This window comes from Hipposideros armiger, unplaced genomic scaffold (assembly GCF_001890085.2).
Source record: "Hipposideros armiger isolate ML-2016 unplaced genomic scaffold, ASM189008v1 scaffold_17, whole genome shotgun sequence".
Classification (NCBI taxonomy): domain Eukaryota; kingdom Metazoa; phylum Chordata; class Mammalia; order Chiroptera; family Hipposideridae; genus Hipposideros; species Hipposideros armiger.
Window position 1 is genome coordinate 2,481,507 of NW_017731367.1, and position 16,471 is coordinate 2,497,977.

At 40.3% G+C, this 16,471-nt stretch overlaps 1 protein-coding gene across 12 annotated transcripts in view; it reads right to left on the reverse strand.

Annotated features, from left to right (window-relative positions):
* Nucleotides 1–15,505, reverse strand: part of USP40 (ubiquitin specific peptidase 40) — a 72,092-nt gene extending 56,587 nt beyond the window's left edge. For 4 of the 12 annotated variants that reach the window (XR_002122418.1, XR_002122413.1, XR_002122417.1 and 1 more), the window contains exons 1-7: nt 14,075–15,152; nt 11,417–11,484; nt 9,931–10,044; nt 7,207–7,371; nt 5,300–5,446; nt 2,724–2,867; nt 1,254–1,382 (exon numbers count right to left, since the gene is read on the reverse strand). Coding sequence is in view for 9 of the 12 variants with exons in the window: in XM_019629292.1 (XP_019484837.1) it covers nt 1,254–1,382; nt 2,724–2,867; nt 5,300–5,446; nt 7,207–7,371; nt 9,931–10,044; nt 11,417–11,484; nt 14,075–14,309 (1,002 nt within the window). In the remaining 3 variants the exon portion in view is untranslated. The other 8 variants (XM_019629276.1, XM_019629224.1, XM_019629243.1 and 5 more) reach the window with 8 other exon arrangements.
* Between the last annotated feature and the right edge of the window lie 966 nt (nt 15,506–16,471).

A 16,471-nucleotide genomic window follows, 5' to 3' on the forward strand; every position in this document is an offset into this window, starting at 1 on the left:
TTCTTTTCTTGAGAAAATAATTTTAAAATTTTATAAGAGGTTAAAGGAGCTCTAAAAAATGAAACGATGTATCTTGTTTTCGCACATAGATTCAACACCCCACTACTTTGTGTGTGTGTGTATGAATGCTGACAAGCTGATTCTAGAAACGTTTGCAGAAGCATAAAAAGCCAAGGCAGGCAGGACACTTCTGCAGAATGACGACACATCCGGACACCTAGTCCTGCCAGATACCACGACTGATGATAAAGCTACAAAAATTAACATTGTGGTGTTTACCTACGAATAAACAAAAGACCCATGGAACAGAAGAGAGCCCCAAATGGATGCACACACAAGTCAGCACTGGATGTAAGAGAGCTGGCATTGTGGATTAGTGGGGAGAATGGATCATTCAATAAACGGGAGGGGCAGCTGGGTACCCACACATCTCACACCATTCATAGGAAAGCGTTCCAGGAAGAACGGAGTTTTAAATGTGAAAGGCAAAACTAGGAAACTCTTAGGAGACAATATAGGAGGAAAACCTTCCCCATCTTGGGTCGGTGCCATGAAAGACAAACAAAAAGCTGAGGAACATTATTGACTGAAGGAGGCTTAGGAGATATGCAAACTAAATGGAATATATGATTCTGGACTTGATGTGAGTGGGGAAGGAAACACTATAAAGGATTTGGATCAGACAACCGATGAAATCTGAATATAAGCTACATATTAGATAACAGTATTATATCAATGCTCAAGTTCCTGATTTTGATCTGTGCTTATGTAAGAATGGCCTTGTTCTCAGGAGATAAACATTGAAGTATTTAGGTGTAACGGGGTCTGATGGCTTCAAATTATTGGGTCATTCATTGGGAAAGTCATGACATATTTTTCTATGTTTTTCAATGCAAAAACACGTCATGATTTTCCCGACGACCCAATAATTTCAAATGGTTCGGCACTAACAATGATAATGGTGTGTGTGTGTGTGTGTGTGTGTGTGTGTGTGTGTGTGCATGTACTTGCACAAACGTGGCAACATGTTAAGAGTTGGAGAATCTAGGTGGAGTGTTTTTACTATGCTGGTTCTTTTCCTGTGTGAAATTATTTAGAAAATTTTAAAACCTCTCTATATTGACTTTCAGTGCCTCTAAAAGTATTCTACAGACTGAATACATACTGAATGGCAAAAGATTATTCTCACCAAATAATAGGACTAGAAAAGGAAACAAAGTGCAAAGATATCTCTAACTACTGTCTGTGCTCACTTGAAATTGCCAGTTTCCCAAGTGGTCGACGTCCTTAATGTACGCATGATAATGCCCTCCATAGCAGCCCCCTTTGTGTATGATGACCGAGAAGAGGTCATACATATATTCCAAGTCATCCAGTTCACCCTACAAGAGACAAGAACATAAACACTGATATAGTTTACACGAAATGGGAAGACACATAACCAAAGGGAAAAGAGAATTTCAACTATTGAAATTTAATAAGAAATTTCACTGTTTATTAGTTATTTAAGGGTAAATTGAGATAAATTTGAATAATTGGCTTTAAATTTTAAAATTCTGATTACTAGATGGAAAATTATCTATCATTGATATAACAACACCAATCACATTACACCAACCAAATTCTGCCTCTTAGTTAAACATGAAAACTATACCCCAACACGATGTTATTTTTATGTACTTTGGCTAAGATCACGTAAGTCTTATAACGAAAACATGACCCTATTAGTGAATCTATGAGTTTTAGCAAACTCATCTTTGTATTATACCTATTATGCTGCTTTATAAATGTGCTCTTTAGCTGTTGAATTTTTCCTATACTCCAACTAGATTGGTCATGTGCCTCAAAGAGCCATCTTAATATAGAACATGGTAATTAATATAATAAAACAAACACCAAAAGGCTCAGTAATGAAGCCTTCCTTCAAGTAGAGGAAGGCCCATCTAAATGTTTATATAGAAATACAATAGCTAGCTAATAAATGCTGTCTTAATAAAAATATAAAAAGTAACATGTAATAAAAAATACATCAGTCTCATCATTCTGATCTTAGCATGTATAGCAATTATATAGAAAATATTTTTAAATGGCTTATAGAGTAGGTTGATTATGTAATTAATCTGTTTTCAAAACTTTTTCTTGCCTGTGTCTTTAAGGATTACAAATCCTAGAACAGTGAAGTTCCAATTACCTGTTCACTTTCTAGATAATTTATTGCATCTACAGTAAACTAAATCCAGATAGCACAGCACCAATTAACGGTAATTTTTCCTAATGCAGGATCATTCCTAATTTTGTTCTTAAATTTTTATTTCAAAGATTTTTCAAGGAGGTTAATAAAAAGAACTGAGAACAAATCCAGACTTTAGAAATTCAAAATGACTGTAATAAACCACTGGTTCTCAGCTGGGAGTGAGTTTACCCACTCCCCCCTCCCCCCTCCCAGGAGACATGGGCATTTGGCAAGGTCTGAGGACATGTTTGTCACTACTGGGGAGGAGGGAGAGGATGCCCCTGTCACCTAGCAGACAGAAGCCAGGAATGCTGCTCAGCATCCTACAATGCATGGGACAGACGGCCCCCACAACAAAGAATTATCCAGCTCAAAACGTTAACAGTGCTGCGGCTGAGATTCGGCAATGAGCCAACTGAAAATCAAGTCAATTAAAGACTCAATCTTGAGACGGGGAGAAACAAGAATTTCAAAATAAAATAATTCAAACCTGTTCACAAAAAGGCTTGAGATTGATCCGGAGAGGGAATGTATAACAGCTAGTTTCCTTGTATCGTTCACACTTCACAAAATCAAAATTAAATCTTAATAATGAAACAGTAAGAAAGGGAGGCAGCTTACGTAATTTGGCCGACTGTTAAAAAGAAAAATGTTTTCAGTTTTTAAAATGCAGTTATATAAAAGAATACATAATGTTTCTTAACATATGACAAAGCAACTTAGGACACAGTTTTAAGAGAAATATGTCCCTTAAATCACATAAACTCATCACCATGGACTGACTATAGCCCTTGATATAAACATATTTATTTTATGGCATAAAAGGTGACATCACTCATTTATGCTTACAACTAAAAATTTACAACCTATTTTTATGTTTTTAGTGTTCACATCCTAAAATCAAAGCCACCTGGCGAGCGTGCTGACTGTGTGGTCCCCTCTGGTGCTTCTTTCCTGCCCGAGGCCTGCCCTTCACCTCCCTCCTTTGGGTTCTGTACTTTACCTTATAGACACACAGTTCTTTTTATTTACTCAACAACTTAATCTGGGACCTACGGACCTGTCCCAATGGATCCAAACCCTTGAAATTATTGGGTTGTCAGAAAAGTCATGGCGTATTTTTTCTATTTTTTCGTTGCAAAAATGCGTCATGACTTTTCTGACAACCCAATATATAAAAATTGTCCGTGAATATGTATTTTTCTAGGGAGAAGAGCCACAACTTTCAGTAGACTTTCAAAAGGATTCTAACTCCCAAATGTTAAGATCCATTGATTGGGGCTTTACAGTAACTGTTCTTTAAAGCAGATAAGAAGATATTTTTTGCTTTAATTCAAAATACTAAATTAAGCTGCTTTTTATTTAAAAGTCATCAGCTTTTCTCAACCCCTTTGCACTAAGCATGTGTGGGGCGGGGGCAAAAATACCCTTCCCTATATATAAAATTATTCCAAATCATAAATATCTAACATTCCTAAAAATACATTTAATTTAACAAAACAATTCCATAAATCTAGTGGGTGAAAAAAGTTAAATGATAAAACCGCAATTTAACAAATGGCAGATTTTCAAACAAGCTCAAATAATACGTCTAAAAAAACCTGAGTGACTTAACTACAATTAGCCACTCACCTGAGTGGCTGAAGAAAGAAACAATGCTCAGAACAAGCAAATCTGCATTAATTTGGGTAGCACAACTAAGCCTAAACTTAGATGCAATAAATCTAATGCAACTACAACAGAAGGCAATTTTAAAGGTTTCAAAAGCAAAACATTTCCATTGAAAAAGAACTAAATCAATGATATAAAAGGTGAATCAAAGAACTGCTTTTGTTTAGTAAAAGGTTATCGTTTTACTAATGTGCAAATTAAGTTCAAGTGAAACTAAGAATATATTTAAATCTCTTTCCAAGACTCTTCATCTTCTGAATTTTATTTTTATTAGATTGTAGTTGTAACAATTTCACCAAAGGTGAAATACAATAATAAATAAGCAAAAACTAAACCTCTCTCTTTGGGTTTTATAAAGGGGCAAAAGCTGGATGGAAAAATATGTCCTTAACAATATAATATTCACCCTGGTTTCAAATCCTATTGTGAAAGCTACAGGCGTGGGGTTTATTGTTTTTATTCCACTTTCACCTACGAATCAATGTCATGATGTCGTGTGTCATCTAAATCAATCCTTATTTCCTTTGTTGCAAAATTCAGTAATCGTCAGCTCTAGGAATAGTGCTATCTCTTTGTCACAACAGAGTAACTTGCAAAGATAAATCTTTTATGGTTCTTTAAGTCAGTGCACAATAGGCACTAACTGAATTGAGCTCAAGTTTATGGCGCTGTGAGGAGCCTATGATATCATCCACCAGCAGTGGATGGTGCAAGTGACCGCTGCAGACAATAATGACAGCAGAGTTGTTGTCATCTTGCAGAAGAAATCAGTTGCTTACATCTTGTCCTCCTTTCATCCTATATTTTGCTTTGCTGTACAAGCAACTCCGACATACTCTGTCAAGCCCTTTAATTAGCAAGTTAAATATCTCCCTGCTCCAAATGTGGGAGGGAAGCAGGGAGGATACAGGCTTGTACTGTGCGCGCCTGCGTGCATGCGTGTGCACACACAGACTAAAATAACTGTATATGCACAAAATGAAGAAAGCAATCTGCTCTCCTAGTAGTAGACAAAGGAAGGAAAGCACATGTTTCTGGGTTGGCAGAAATAAAAACATATAGCCTTCTTTACAGTGGTAATTTGCAAAAAGCAGGGATGTGGGGAGTTTATCAAAACCAGGTATATTTAAGAAACACTGAAGTATAAACACATTTTTCCTGGGAGAGAAAGAAGTTGAGAGAACTGTTGGGTTGAAAGCTTAAAAAAATTATTTACTGTAAAAAATTAAAATACGGATACATATACTGTAAATGTCTTTTCACTCCTTAGTATTAATTACAGGCTTCATGTGTCTTTCCGACCTTTCCATTCAAGCTGACTTCACCTGACAGACCTTCCTGCCACAAGTATTAATTAAGCAGCACCCTAAGCAAAGGCAGCGTGTCTGTCTTCACCTTTGCAGCTTTCACCAGCCTGTCACAAGTCCCACAGTGGTACAAATTGTCACAGTCAAAAACTTCCTCTTCTACATACATGTTCCAGAGCGCATCTTCCAAACCTGACACGTTTCTGACTGCTACGGTTAGATCTAAGAAGTCTTCCTGAAATACACATGAACGAGATATTAAAAAACACAATTTCACAAACACATTACCAACTCATCCATATATTGGGAACAGTCAGATACGTTTTTCCTAAAACACTGTACATATGAAGGCACAGGTCACTGTGAAGTTATAACACCAAATTATCCTTTCTAAGTCAAACCATACCTTAGCTCAAAATACACCAGGAACTAGCCTAGGCGTTCACTGTAGAAACAATTATTAAAACCTGCTTTTCAGGAGCTAAAACAAATGACTGAACACACTTGTGACAGAGAAGTGCTATCTTAGCCTCTAGGCAAGAACAGCGAGCGCGGGGCTGACTTCTCCGGGGCAAACTCCACCTCCCCTCTTCTCCTGCCAGGGCTGGGTTCAGACAAATATTTAGAAAACGGAGGAAGTTTTCAGAAAAAAACTATTTTGAGCCAGGAAAAAAGGCATTTTTATGAAAATTAAGAGGGGGGATGTCTTGCAAAATGGGATTCTATCAATTCTATAATTACATTTGGATTACAACATGTTTCTAGTAATAAACACTTAGAAGTTGACCAGTTTAAAGCATATTTTTAGGGTTTGTGTGTGTGCGCAATCATAGCACTAAAGGGGTTATGAGGACTATAAAGTAACAGGGCACTCATCAGTTAATGGTAGAAATCTAAAGTAAGAAAAGTAACGTTTGTTTAAGTTTATAATTTATGTAAGTGAAAAGTTAATGTCTGTTATTTCTCATGTGCTTTCATATACATTATGTTTTGAAATTACCTTGTGAATTATTATTATAGTGAAGTCAATCATACAGTAACTCAAAAGACACCCAACATCCAAATTAGGCTGACCAAACCTATTAGCACAGGCAATAAGGGCCAAAAAGTAATTTTTATCCCCAGCTCTCATAAAAAAGAGATGGGGGGGGGGAATATATATATATATATATATATATATATATATACATATATATATATATATATACACACACACAATAGCAATGAATGCAACATTTAGAAAATGGTATTTAATTTTTTACTCATATAGTCAAATACAGGAACTTTCTGTAACTCGTGCCATAACAAAAGGAGATTTTCATTAAGGGACAACTGTTCAGTGATAAAATCAAAATCATTTGCTGTAGCATATTTGTAGAGGAAGCAGAGATTATTATATTTACATGAACAAATTTTCAGTCTAATTTCCAAGTAGATTAAATGGGCACTCTGTGTAATGACAAAGACTCAAAGGTTGCATTAGTTTAAACAGGATTATAAAGCTTTACATGTATTTTTTATATACATAATATTTAAACATATAATATTTAAACATAAGCACACACAATAAACTTTCTCAAAGACATTAATAAACTAAATCCAATATTTAACTACAGATGTTTGTCAATTTTCTATGTTAATTACTTCCCTAATTAACTTTCTTTATAATATTCCAACCACCAGCCATGATGATATTGGCTTTTCTCATGAGGCCACAGGCCTCTACTTGTAAACATCCCTCAGATCTATTTTCTAAATATTTGAGTACAGAATAAAACATTAAAGCTATGTTTTAAGATATTTGCTTCTTTCAGTTTACATGGAGAAATTTGGATTATAAACTTATGACTTAGGTGTAGCTAGAGTAAAAGAAAAAAACAGATAAAGTTATTTCTAGTAATAAACACTTTAATCCTCAGGTGGTAATCAAAGATTTAATGACATGAATTATACTTTATGATATAGCTTATTACTAAAATACTCTTGCATATTCACCTGCTTTTCACTGACATTCTTACATTCTTTACAAACAATCTGGTTAACAATGGTTCCGTGATACAGACGACTGATGAGGTCATGGCCGGAGGTCCCAACTAAAGAAGTTTCCAAAGCACTAAAGAGAATTCGATTCAGTTCCTGCACATCATGTTGCCTCATTTCCTATAAAACAGGTAACTTTTAAATGTAATTTTGTGCTTCAGATTTTTTAAAACAGATTTTTAAAGTGATATTAGTTAAAAAACACAAGATTTATCAAGAAATCCAAAGGTAAGCCTTGATCACATAGAAGGATGATTAACCTAAACGAGCTGTGGGCAGGGTAAGAGACCATCACCTATTTCTATTTTTACTACAAAATGAAAATAACAGCAGGCAGTGTTCAGTGTGTACATGTAACTCAACTCACTTGAAAACAGGAAGGCACACTGATTCTCGTGGGAAGCCATTCACGTGGCCATGCCAGAGAGGGGACAGGAGGAAGGAACACCACGGCACAGCGCAGTCTCTCAGAGCCGGCAGTGTACACACAGCGAAATCTCACATCAGAGGGACTGGTGAACAGTCTGAATCACCAACATTTGACAAGAACTAGAATTTACTGTGTTGACATACGGGCAAGCTAAAACAAGACTAATACAGTGCTAAGGAGAAAAACTCCAATGGAACTTGCTTTAATCTGTTATGAGTCCTACAACTGTGAATGAAGAGAGGGAAGGACTCTTTCAGAACAACTTACAAACCAAAGCCAAGGGGTGCCAACACTTAGGAGCGGAGAGGGGAGGAGCCAGCACAGGAGAGAGGGGAGGAGCCAGCACAGGAGAGAGGGGAGGAGCCAGCACAGGAGGAGGGCAGCAGGGAGGGGAGGTCCTGGCGGGGAATCAGCAGCAGCTGGAGCTGCAAGGAGGGGCGCTGAGTGCCACAGACAGCCAGTTAGGTTGAGAGCAGAGACGTGTCTCCTGGTCTTGGCACATGGAAGCCATGAGTGACCCTGACAAGAAAAGAGGCAGAGGAACAAATGGAAAGTGCAGAAGTAGAGGCAACAAGGGAAGACAATTTTAAAGATCAGTTTCGTCCACAAAGTGGACGAAAGCTGGAGCAAGATCTGGGACTCAGGATCTTTTTCTTGTTTTTTAACAGACAAGACGCTAGAGGATATAAATGTCTTCAACGCAACTGGCTCTGATAGAACAGAAAACTTGTCAAAGTGTTTTAGCTGCTTCCGAACAACCCTAAATTTGCCAAAGGCACCTCGGAGACCCTGTCTGCCACTCAGTGCAGTCATAAAGGGTTTTATTTAGACATAAATAAGCTTTTCACGGCTTTAAGAAGTATGAAACCAGCAAATTAGTGGAAGTTTATTATCCAAAACAAAGGGAAATCCATGAACTGATGACTAGATTAAAAAAACAATGTGGCATACCCAATAGGGTATTACTTGGCATTCAAAAGAAATGAAGTGGCGATACATACCACAACACAAATGAATCTTGAAGACGTTATTTTAAGTGAAAGAAGCTAGTTATAACAAATGACATATTGCATGATTCCAATTCTGTGAAATATCGAGAATAGACAAATCTAGAGACAGAAAGTAGATTTGTGGTTGCCAGGGGATAGGACAAAAGGGCTTGGGGAGGTGACTGCCACTGGGTATGGGGCTTTCTTCTGGAGTGGTGAAACGGTTCTAACATTGATTGGAGTGACGGCTGTACAGCTCTGTAAATATACTAAAAAAAACCCACTGAATTGTGCCCTTTAAAAGAGTGAGTCGCATGGCATGAGAATTATATCTGAATAAAGCAGTTATTTTTAAAAGGAGGAAAGAAAAAGGAATGAATCCTAAGCAGGTGCCCTACACCAGAAATTTAACATATACTGTTTAGGGGATGGATTGTTACCCCATTTACTTCCTAAGCCCCACCTCTTTAACCACACACCACCATCTAGTCAGGAGCGCTCCTGTTAGAAGACCACGGTTTAGAGTTTATTGTTGAAGGCAACATTATTCTGATCACTGCCTCTTTCAATTCTGTCTTCCACACCTCTTGTCTATGCAAGAGTACATCTATGGCATAAAAAATCGCGGACATGGTCTTGTTTGATTTTGTATAGCTCCCAGTCCATCAGTATTGACAAGCACCTTTTACTTGTTGCTGACAAATGTTTACTGTTTGTTTATAGTGAAATATCCTTTAGGAACTCAGAGAGGAAAATGACAGTCTTACAACAGGATACAGAAAGAAAATGAAGAGAGTCCGGAGAAAGGCAGGACAGGGAAAACGAAAAGACCCACCGAGGATGGTTTCACTGTTTTGTTTGAAGCAAACGTTCAAATCAGAACACCCAGGTTCAAACACAAAAGCAAGTGACAAAGGCAGACAGAATTACAGCTAGTCAGCTTTTTAAGCTGAGTAAGCAGTTTGCTATATAAATGGTAATTTTCATGAAATAGGTGTTGTATCTCAACTAGGCTACTTAAAGATTCTGAGGGTAGAAGTTGTAAAAATTGGCTCTTACATTCCTCCCTTATCCATAACCTTCTCCCCGCACCCCAAGTCACAACCATTCATAAAATCCTGTGTACAGCAAGTGTCTAAAACTATATTTCTGGACTGTAATTATTTAAAAAGAAGTAAATATTTAAATAAGATCTTCAGATCCTAAAACAAGGTGAAAGGAAATGAGATCGCATGGAACACCGGTGTTCACCCTCCGTACCTCATTGCTGGTCCACCCAAAGCTGTCAGTGAGGTCTGCTGTGGAGGCAGCTTCCTGGTCTAAGAGCAGGAGCTGAGCAAACAGCCGCTGTAACTGTAAAGGTATGATTCGAACCTGAATGAGAAACAAATGCATTTCTAAATGAAGTCTTTTCAATGCTGGTTGGGGCTTTTTGAAAGAACTGCATGATAGTTTTCTCATATCTCCTAGTTCATTTAGTTTGCTCAGGAGGAAGTTTATAAATATCTTATTATAAAGGGTGAACTCGCTAATATTCATTTTTCTTTGCAAGTTCAGTCCAAAATGTTTTAGCTATCTGAAGTTTTCTACCTTGACACAGTTCAGATCAATATTAAAACCCAAACAGGCCTTAACTAACCACCCAAGTAATTACAGACTGAGATTAATTTAAGTCTCGAATAGTTCATTCTTTTTCTAAAACATCTCAGATACAGACATGCTCCCCAAGAAGAATTTTCCAGCCACAAATACCCCACCCTGGGGTTCAGACAGCTTCCTTCCTGCCTGCTCCAAGCGCTTTCCTGCCTTACTCGGTGTGTGAGGGCTGGGCCGAGTGAGGACGCTGCTCAGAGCCCGGTCTGCAGGCCCGAGTTTAAGTACCTAAAGTGAGAATAAGCCTTTGGAAACTTTTATGACAATCTGACACTGTCACAACATTTTTATTACATCCTACAGAAGTATGATATACAACTGATTGGGAATTAAAAAAAAATACACAAAAACTGGCCTTTGCCACACAGGTGGGCTGAGGAGCACTGGGCTGGATCACAAAAGACTCGCAGTGAGAAGTATAGACTTCAGCCTGCAGGTGGTAAACTTCAGAATATTTAAGCAGGGAAGGGACAGGATTAGATCTGCACTTATACTGAGCCAACTCCTCACCCAATTTATGTCCAGAATACCAAACTGAAAGAATAATGGTCTCTATTTGTTGTTGTTAAGAACAAGCGCATTAAGCAGAGATTTTGGTAGGCGAGTGTGGCCAATTTACAAATCTCCCCTTCATCAAAAGACTAAGCATAGTGGGGAGTGTCAATATGTCAATAAAGCAGCAGCAAAAGCATTGTATTTGGAAAGGTAATTCTTTTTTGGGAGGAAAATTACATTATTACCAGTAGGGTACAGGCCAAGTCACTTTGGGAAAATAAAGATCACATTTGGTAATTAATAGAATTATGGATTTCTATGAAAAAGGAACTTAATTCCTTCCTTATAAAACATTTCCTTGGGGTAACTGGTTAGTTCAGTTGGTTAGAGCGTGGTGCTGATAGCACTAAGGTTGCAGGTTCGATCCCCGTGTGGGCCACTGTGAGCTGAGCCCTCCCTAAGAGTCAACTATGCCATTGTAGCATGAAAGCAATGTGTAACCAATGACCATGGCTGTTCCCCAATAAAATTTAAAAAAACAAACAAAAAACATTTCCTCAATACTCCCCAAAACCTCTTTAAGTCACAGATTTAATACCTTTGCGTCAGATTTATCCTTTTCCTCTAAAGAGCCAAGCTCTTCCGGGCCAAGAGAAAATAAAGCTTCTAAACAAAAAAGTAGAATCAGAGATGTAAATGACATTATTTCACTTTAGAAAACCAAGACCATCAGGAAGAAAAATCAGTTAGAGACTCAGAAATGTGGCTGTGGCAATACTTATATCCTTACTCGACACACTTTACTTTCTGGTAACATTAGTTTGAACCACTGACTACAAAGGGGCATGCTAAGGTTTCAGTATGAAAGATCTGTAAAAGGCAAATAGGCATATAAAACTAAAATCAGTGACATCAGGAAGCTGGGATGGCTTCTTACTGCCTATGGCTGTGGGTCACTAAAGCCACATAAGGAACATTAGGAAACATATTAGGAAACATAACATAAATATGTAATTGTGTCGCAGTGTTCATTTCCAAGCCACACGTGAGGATTCCAACCATCCTTTCGTGAGAAGGATCACCTTTCTCTCTGAAATCACGCCCTTTGTGGTATGTAAATGTCTTCTCTGTGTTGAGGGTGGGAACAGATGGTAATGATCTTACCTAGAAAAATAAGTTGCCAATCCAGTGCCAGTCTCCAGAATTTTTTTGATAATCCAGTGTCTAGCTATGCCAGCCAATGGCAGAATATCTGAATCTGTTGGGAAGTCTGCATTCAAACCTAGATAGGAAGTCCTCACTGGGGAACTCTGATCTACTCCAGGGACAGAAGGGATGGGATGGGTGTGGTCTCCCGCTGACCACCACTGCTGCCCTAGTGGTTACTGTTAGGGGTGTTACAGTCCTCCTGAGTTCCTGGGAGGAATGGGGGGAAATGAATTACAAACCTAAACGTGAAAGCATAAAAACCGCACGAGGACTTCTCAATTATCCCCCACTGCGCTCAGCTACACTGGACTGGGAGTGTGATGGAAGCTGATTTAGCCCTACTCCATAAAACATGATGTACCAAACAGCTCCAAGAAGTCTCTCCCCCAGCGCTTGCTCTCTCCAAATTATACCATCCCTTCAATTAGCAACAGGATTCATGCTAAGCCTTACAAGGAAGGCACAATCCACACTGTCAACCCATGTGGTTGGCCAGTGATATCCTGTGCTACAGAGGAAGACGGCCTGGGCCCCTCAGCCCTCACCTTGCTTAGTGGTACTCAACGGGACCTGCCCGCCCCCGCCCCCAACCACCTGCCTCAGTCTCTTTTTAAGACTGCTTTTCTACTTCAAGCTGCCGTTTAACTTCAACTTTATTAAAACTTGGGAAAGTTTTAACCCCCGCCAGGAGTCTGCTTATTCATGCTGAAATTTGCTAATGGTGGAATTACTGACTGCTTCCGGGAGATATTTTTATGGAGCTGACGGAGTCAAGGACAAGAGGCCCCACTCTTCAATCCTGCACGCGGTCCAATCCATTAGAGTGGCCCTAGGCAGGGACCATGGTAAATATTTACTAAATCCCTGGAGGCAGGAAGTCTTTCTAGGCTTAGAAGCAGCAGAAAACGTCACAAAGATTTAATAAATGTGTAGTGGTGGGAAGGGGGATGTCGCAAACTCGGAACAGGACGAACCAGGCTGCCTGTCTTCAGAATATGGAGACACTGGAGGGCTGGGCTACAAAGCCATGTAGAGCTGGTGACCTCAACCATGGCCATGTGAAGGCGAAGCAATGTTCACACTGCAATCAAGGGGGCACAGAGAGGAACACACTCGTGGAGGAAGCCAGTTTGCAGAGGTGGGACGACGGCGAAACACGGAGAAACAGGGGCAAGACAGCAAGGGTCCCGGGAGGTCAGGCTGGCTTCCTGCGGGTGGCCTCTGGGAGAGTCCCTTACATGCTTACAATAAATCCACTTTTCAATTGAACTAATTTGAGCAGGTTTCTGTTCTTTGCACATAATCCCTTTATCTAACTTCTTGGGTCTTTGGAACTCAGAATTTTCAGATTTTAGAAAGGCAATATGAAGAAAGGGTTACATATCTTAACATTAGATCCACAATAGTGTCTGGGACAAACAGTATTTGCTAATCAAGGAAATTAATATTCTTGTAACAAATACATGACTATTTACCCAAGTGAGATAATTAAGGCTCTAAATGGCCTCACATTAGGTGAAGTTCTGAGGCCAAACAAGTTCGGATCAGATCAGGTTGTCAGTTTTCTGAATTTCAGAATTGCAGATATACGATTATGAACTGTATAAATAATGTGACACCCCTTTCCATTCCAAAAGGCAGGATATAACTGTTTTGGGTAACTCTGCCTTAAGTGATTACCATTTGGATAAATTTGAAAACTCAAAAATACAAACAGTGCAACAATAATGAAGGCTGGCACTCATGACAAAATTGTCTTCATGACAAAACTGTCTTCATGTATTTTAAATTTCAAGAATTAGAAAAGAAATACATTGCCTTATTTTTTTATTTTGTTACTAAACATTACTGTAATCACACAAAATATGTTTAAGATAATTTAAGCTTCACATTTCTCTCTAGAATTACCAATTTATATCTTACATCAACAATAAACATATGCTGTAGAATACATTAAGCTACTTTGTCTATTTGTAATTCTGCATAATTAATTATGCATAGAGACAATGGTACATGTTACTAATCAAACGCATGTAACATAGCATACCTCTGAATTCAGGTGTGAAATGAAGAGTCTGAAGAAGGGAATTAAGGTAACAGGTTCCACCCTGATTTTTGATTCCGCTTAAATTGGTGAATTTTCTAGGAGCAGGTGGTTCCAAGGCTTTGGTCTTTAATTTCTTCCCTTTTCCATACTGATTATATGACACACTGGCATAATCCTCTTCAAATAGGTCCCCAAACATTGTGAAACTAAACACTACCCTTAAAAAATATGACATGTTATGTAAGTGCTTTTATTTTTAAAACAAATTTTCCCCACATCTCCTCTTCGTATACTTGGGAGTATCTATTATAAGTCGTTCCTTAGAGAGGATGTAGTTTGGGCTTCGGAGGGAGCAAGGCCTCGATTGTTTTCATCCCCGCTATACAGTACCTGAGTGACCTTGAGCAAGCTGTTCCTTAACCTGTGTTCTTATACATAAAATGGGATTCCACCCATCTGGGTCACTTAAACAATCAAATGACATAATGAAAGAAAGGAACTTAGCACACAGGGTTTCGCCCACAATACACAATAGCTGTTTTTAAAAAGGCAGACTGACGTCACTGATGAAGCAAGCAAGCCCGTCACCATACCTAATCTGCTGGGGTGGCAAAGGCGATCCTAGATTCTGCGAGTTGACAAGGGCCTGGGGACCATCAATCACTTCCTAAAATCTCTGCTTCTCACACGCCTTGTACCAGATTATGACACTTAAATGAATTAAATGGGACGAATGAATCTTCACAGCAGTTTAGTGCATGCTCCCTAAGCTGGAGAACCGTGAGGAGGTTCACTGGGGGCGGAAAAAGACTGCCATTAAAATTAATGAGCAAAAGGCCCTCTAATATGTACCCAGCGGTCCCGACATTAGCTCTGGGGACTCAGGGGACTCAAGTCAAGGTCTCACTTGAGTCTGGAAGAGGGACACCTGGAGATGAGAAATGCGAAACTCCTGGCACAGTTCCTAAGTGACAAGAAGCGCTGAAACGCAATTATTCTCTTTTTCAACCCGCTCCTCAAAAGAAAAGCACAAAAAATGGAACTCGCAAGTCCGACCTCGAGCTCGCGGCCTGGATTCCCGTACCTCCCACTTCCGGCCGAGGCCAGGCCCTCAAGCCCTCCAAGTCACCATGGGGCCCCGGGGCGCGAGGCGGCAGAGGTCCGTGAGGCCGGGGACCACTGACCCGACGCCAGGAGAGTGCCGCGTCCGGGGACCGGCCCGGGCAGTCCCTCGCCTCGCCCTTCTCAGGCCGAGCCGCCCACACGGCCACTATGCCCCCCATGTCCCTCCCGAGGACTCCGGCCGCCAGCCCCACTTACTGCCTAAAGCCCAGACCCCCGCCCTGGCCAAAACTCGAAGCGAACGGACGCGCCCTACGTAGGGACCGCCATAGTGGCACGGACGTGTCTCCCGCAGCCCCCAGCGAGCGATTCATGGAACGCGCGGACTACGCCTCCCAGGATGCCTCGCGGGACCGCCGGCCCGTCGCGCGCGGCCTTGTGGGCAACGTAGTTCTTTTGCCCGGAGAGTTTTGTGTGTGTGTGTGTGGGGGGGGGGAGTCGCAGTGCGGGGGCAACGCTTGCCTTCCCCGTCAGCTCGTTGCTTCCCGGGTCCCCGGCTCAGTCAGCTGGCTGCTCATTCAGTGGTCACATTTTAAAGTTTATATGTATGGCTCTTCGCAACCCATACTAGTCGCAGAAGAGAAAGATGGCTTGTCCTTTGGCGCGGCTAATTCCCAAGGTACCTGACTAAGCATTAGCAGCTTTTGTGTAGGGCTTCAAGTTCGCCATGCACTTTCAAAGCCATTTTTCAGTGTATCTTCAGTGAAAAATATTCCACTTAACCTTGAGCCTTTATAATATTCCCGAAAGTTGTTTTGTCTGCACCAACTCTAAGCAGCACACACAAGTGTACACTAAAAATACTGGAAAATTATCCTCTCTTGCTGACTTGAGCACATTTAGGGGACTGTTTTAATAGCCTACGTAGGCTCTGCTTCTGGCATCTCCCCTAGCCAATCCAGCCCCCATCTAGTAATGAATGAGGGAGACCATTCTTTTGACGTCAGCGAATGGTTTGAGAGATTGAGAACGGCAATAGTGATAGCTGAAGATGCAAGGCAGGAATCAAAAGGAATGCCAGCCTAAGGGATTTGTAGCGAACATTTAAGGGGGCTCCTGTGGCTGGAATGTTCAGGGGGTGTTGGTAGGGGAACAACTGGAGACGGGGGACCGGCTAGGAGACTAAAGGTTTAAACTAGGAAACCACTGTGGGCAAAGCCTGTTTTCAGTTCTTATCTGGCTTCACCGGCCCCGTTGCCCCGTTGCCCCGTTGCCCCATTGCCCCGTTGGCATCTTCCTCTTCACGACCCTTCTCCCTGGCTCCATGGTATTCTA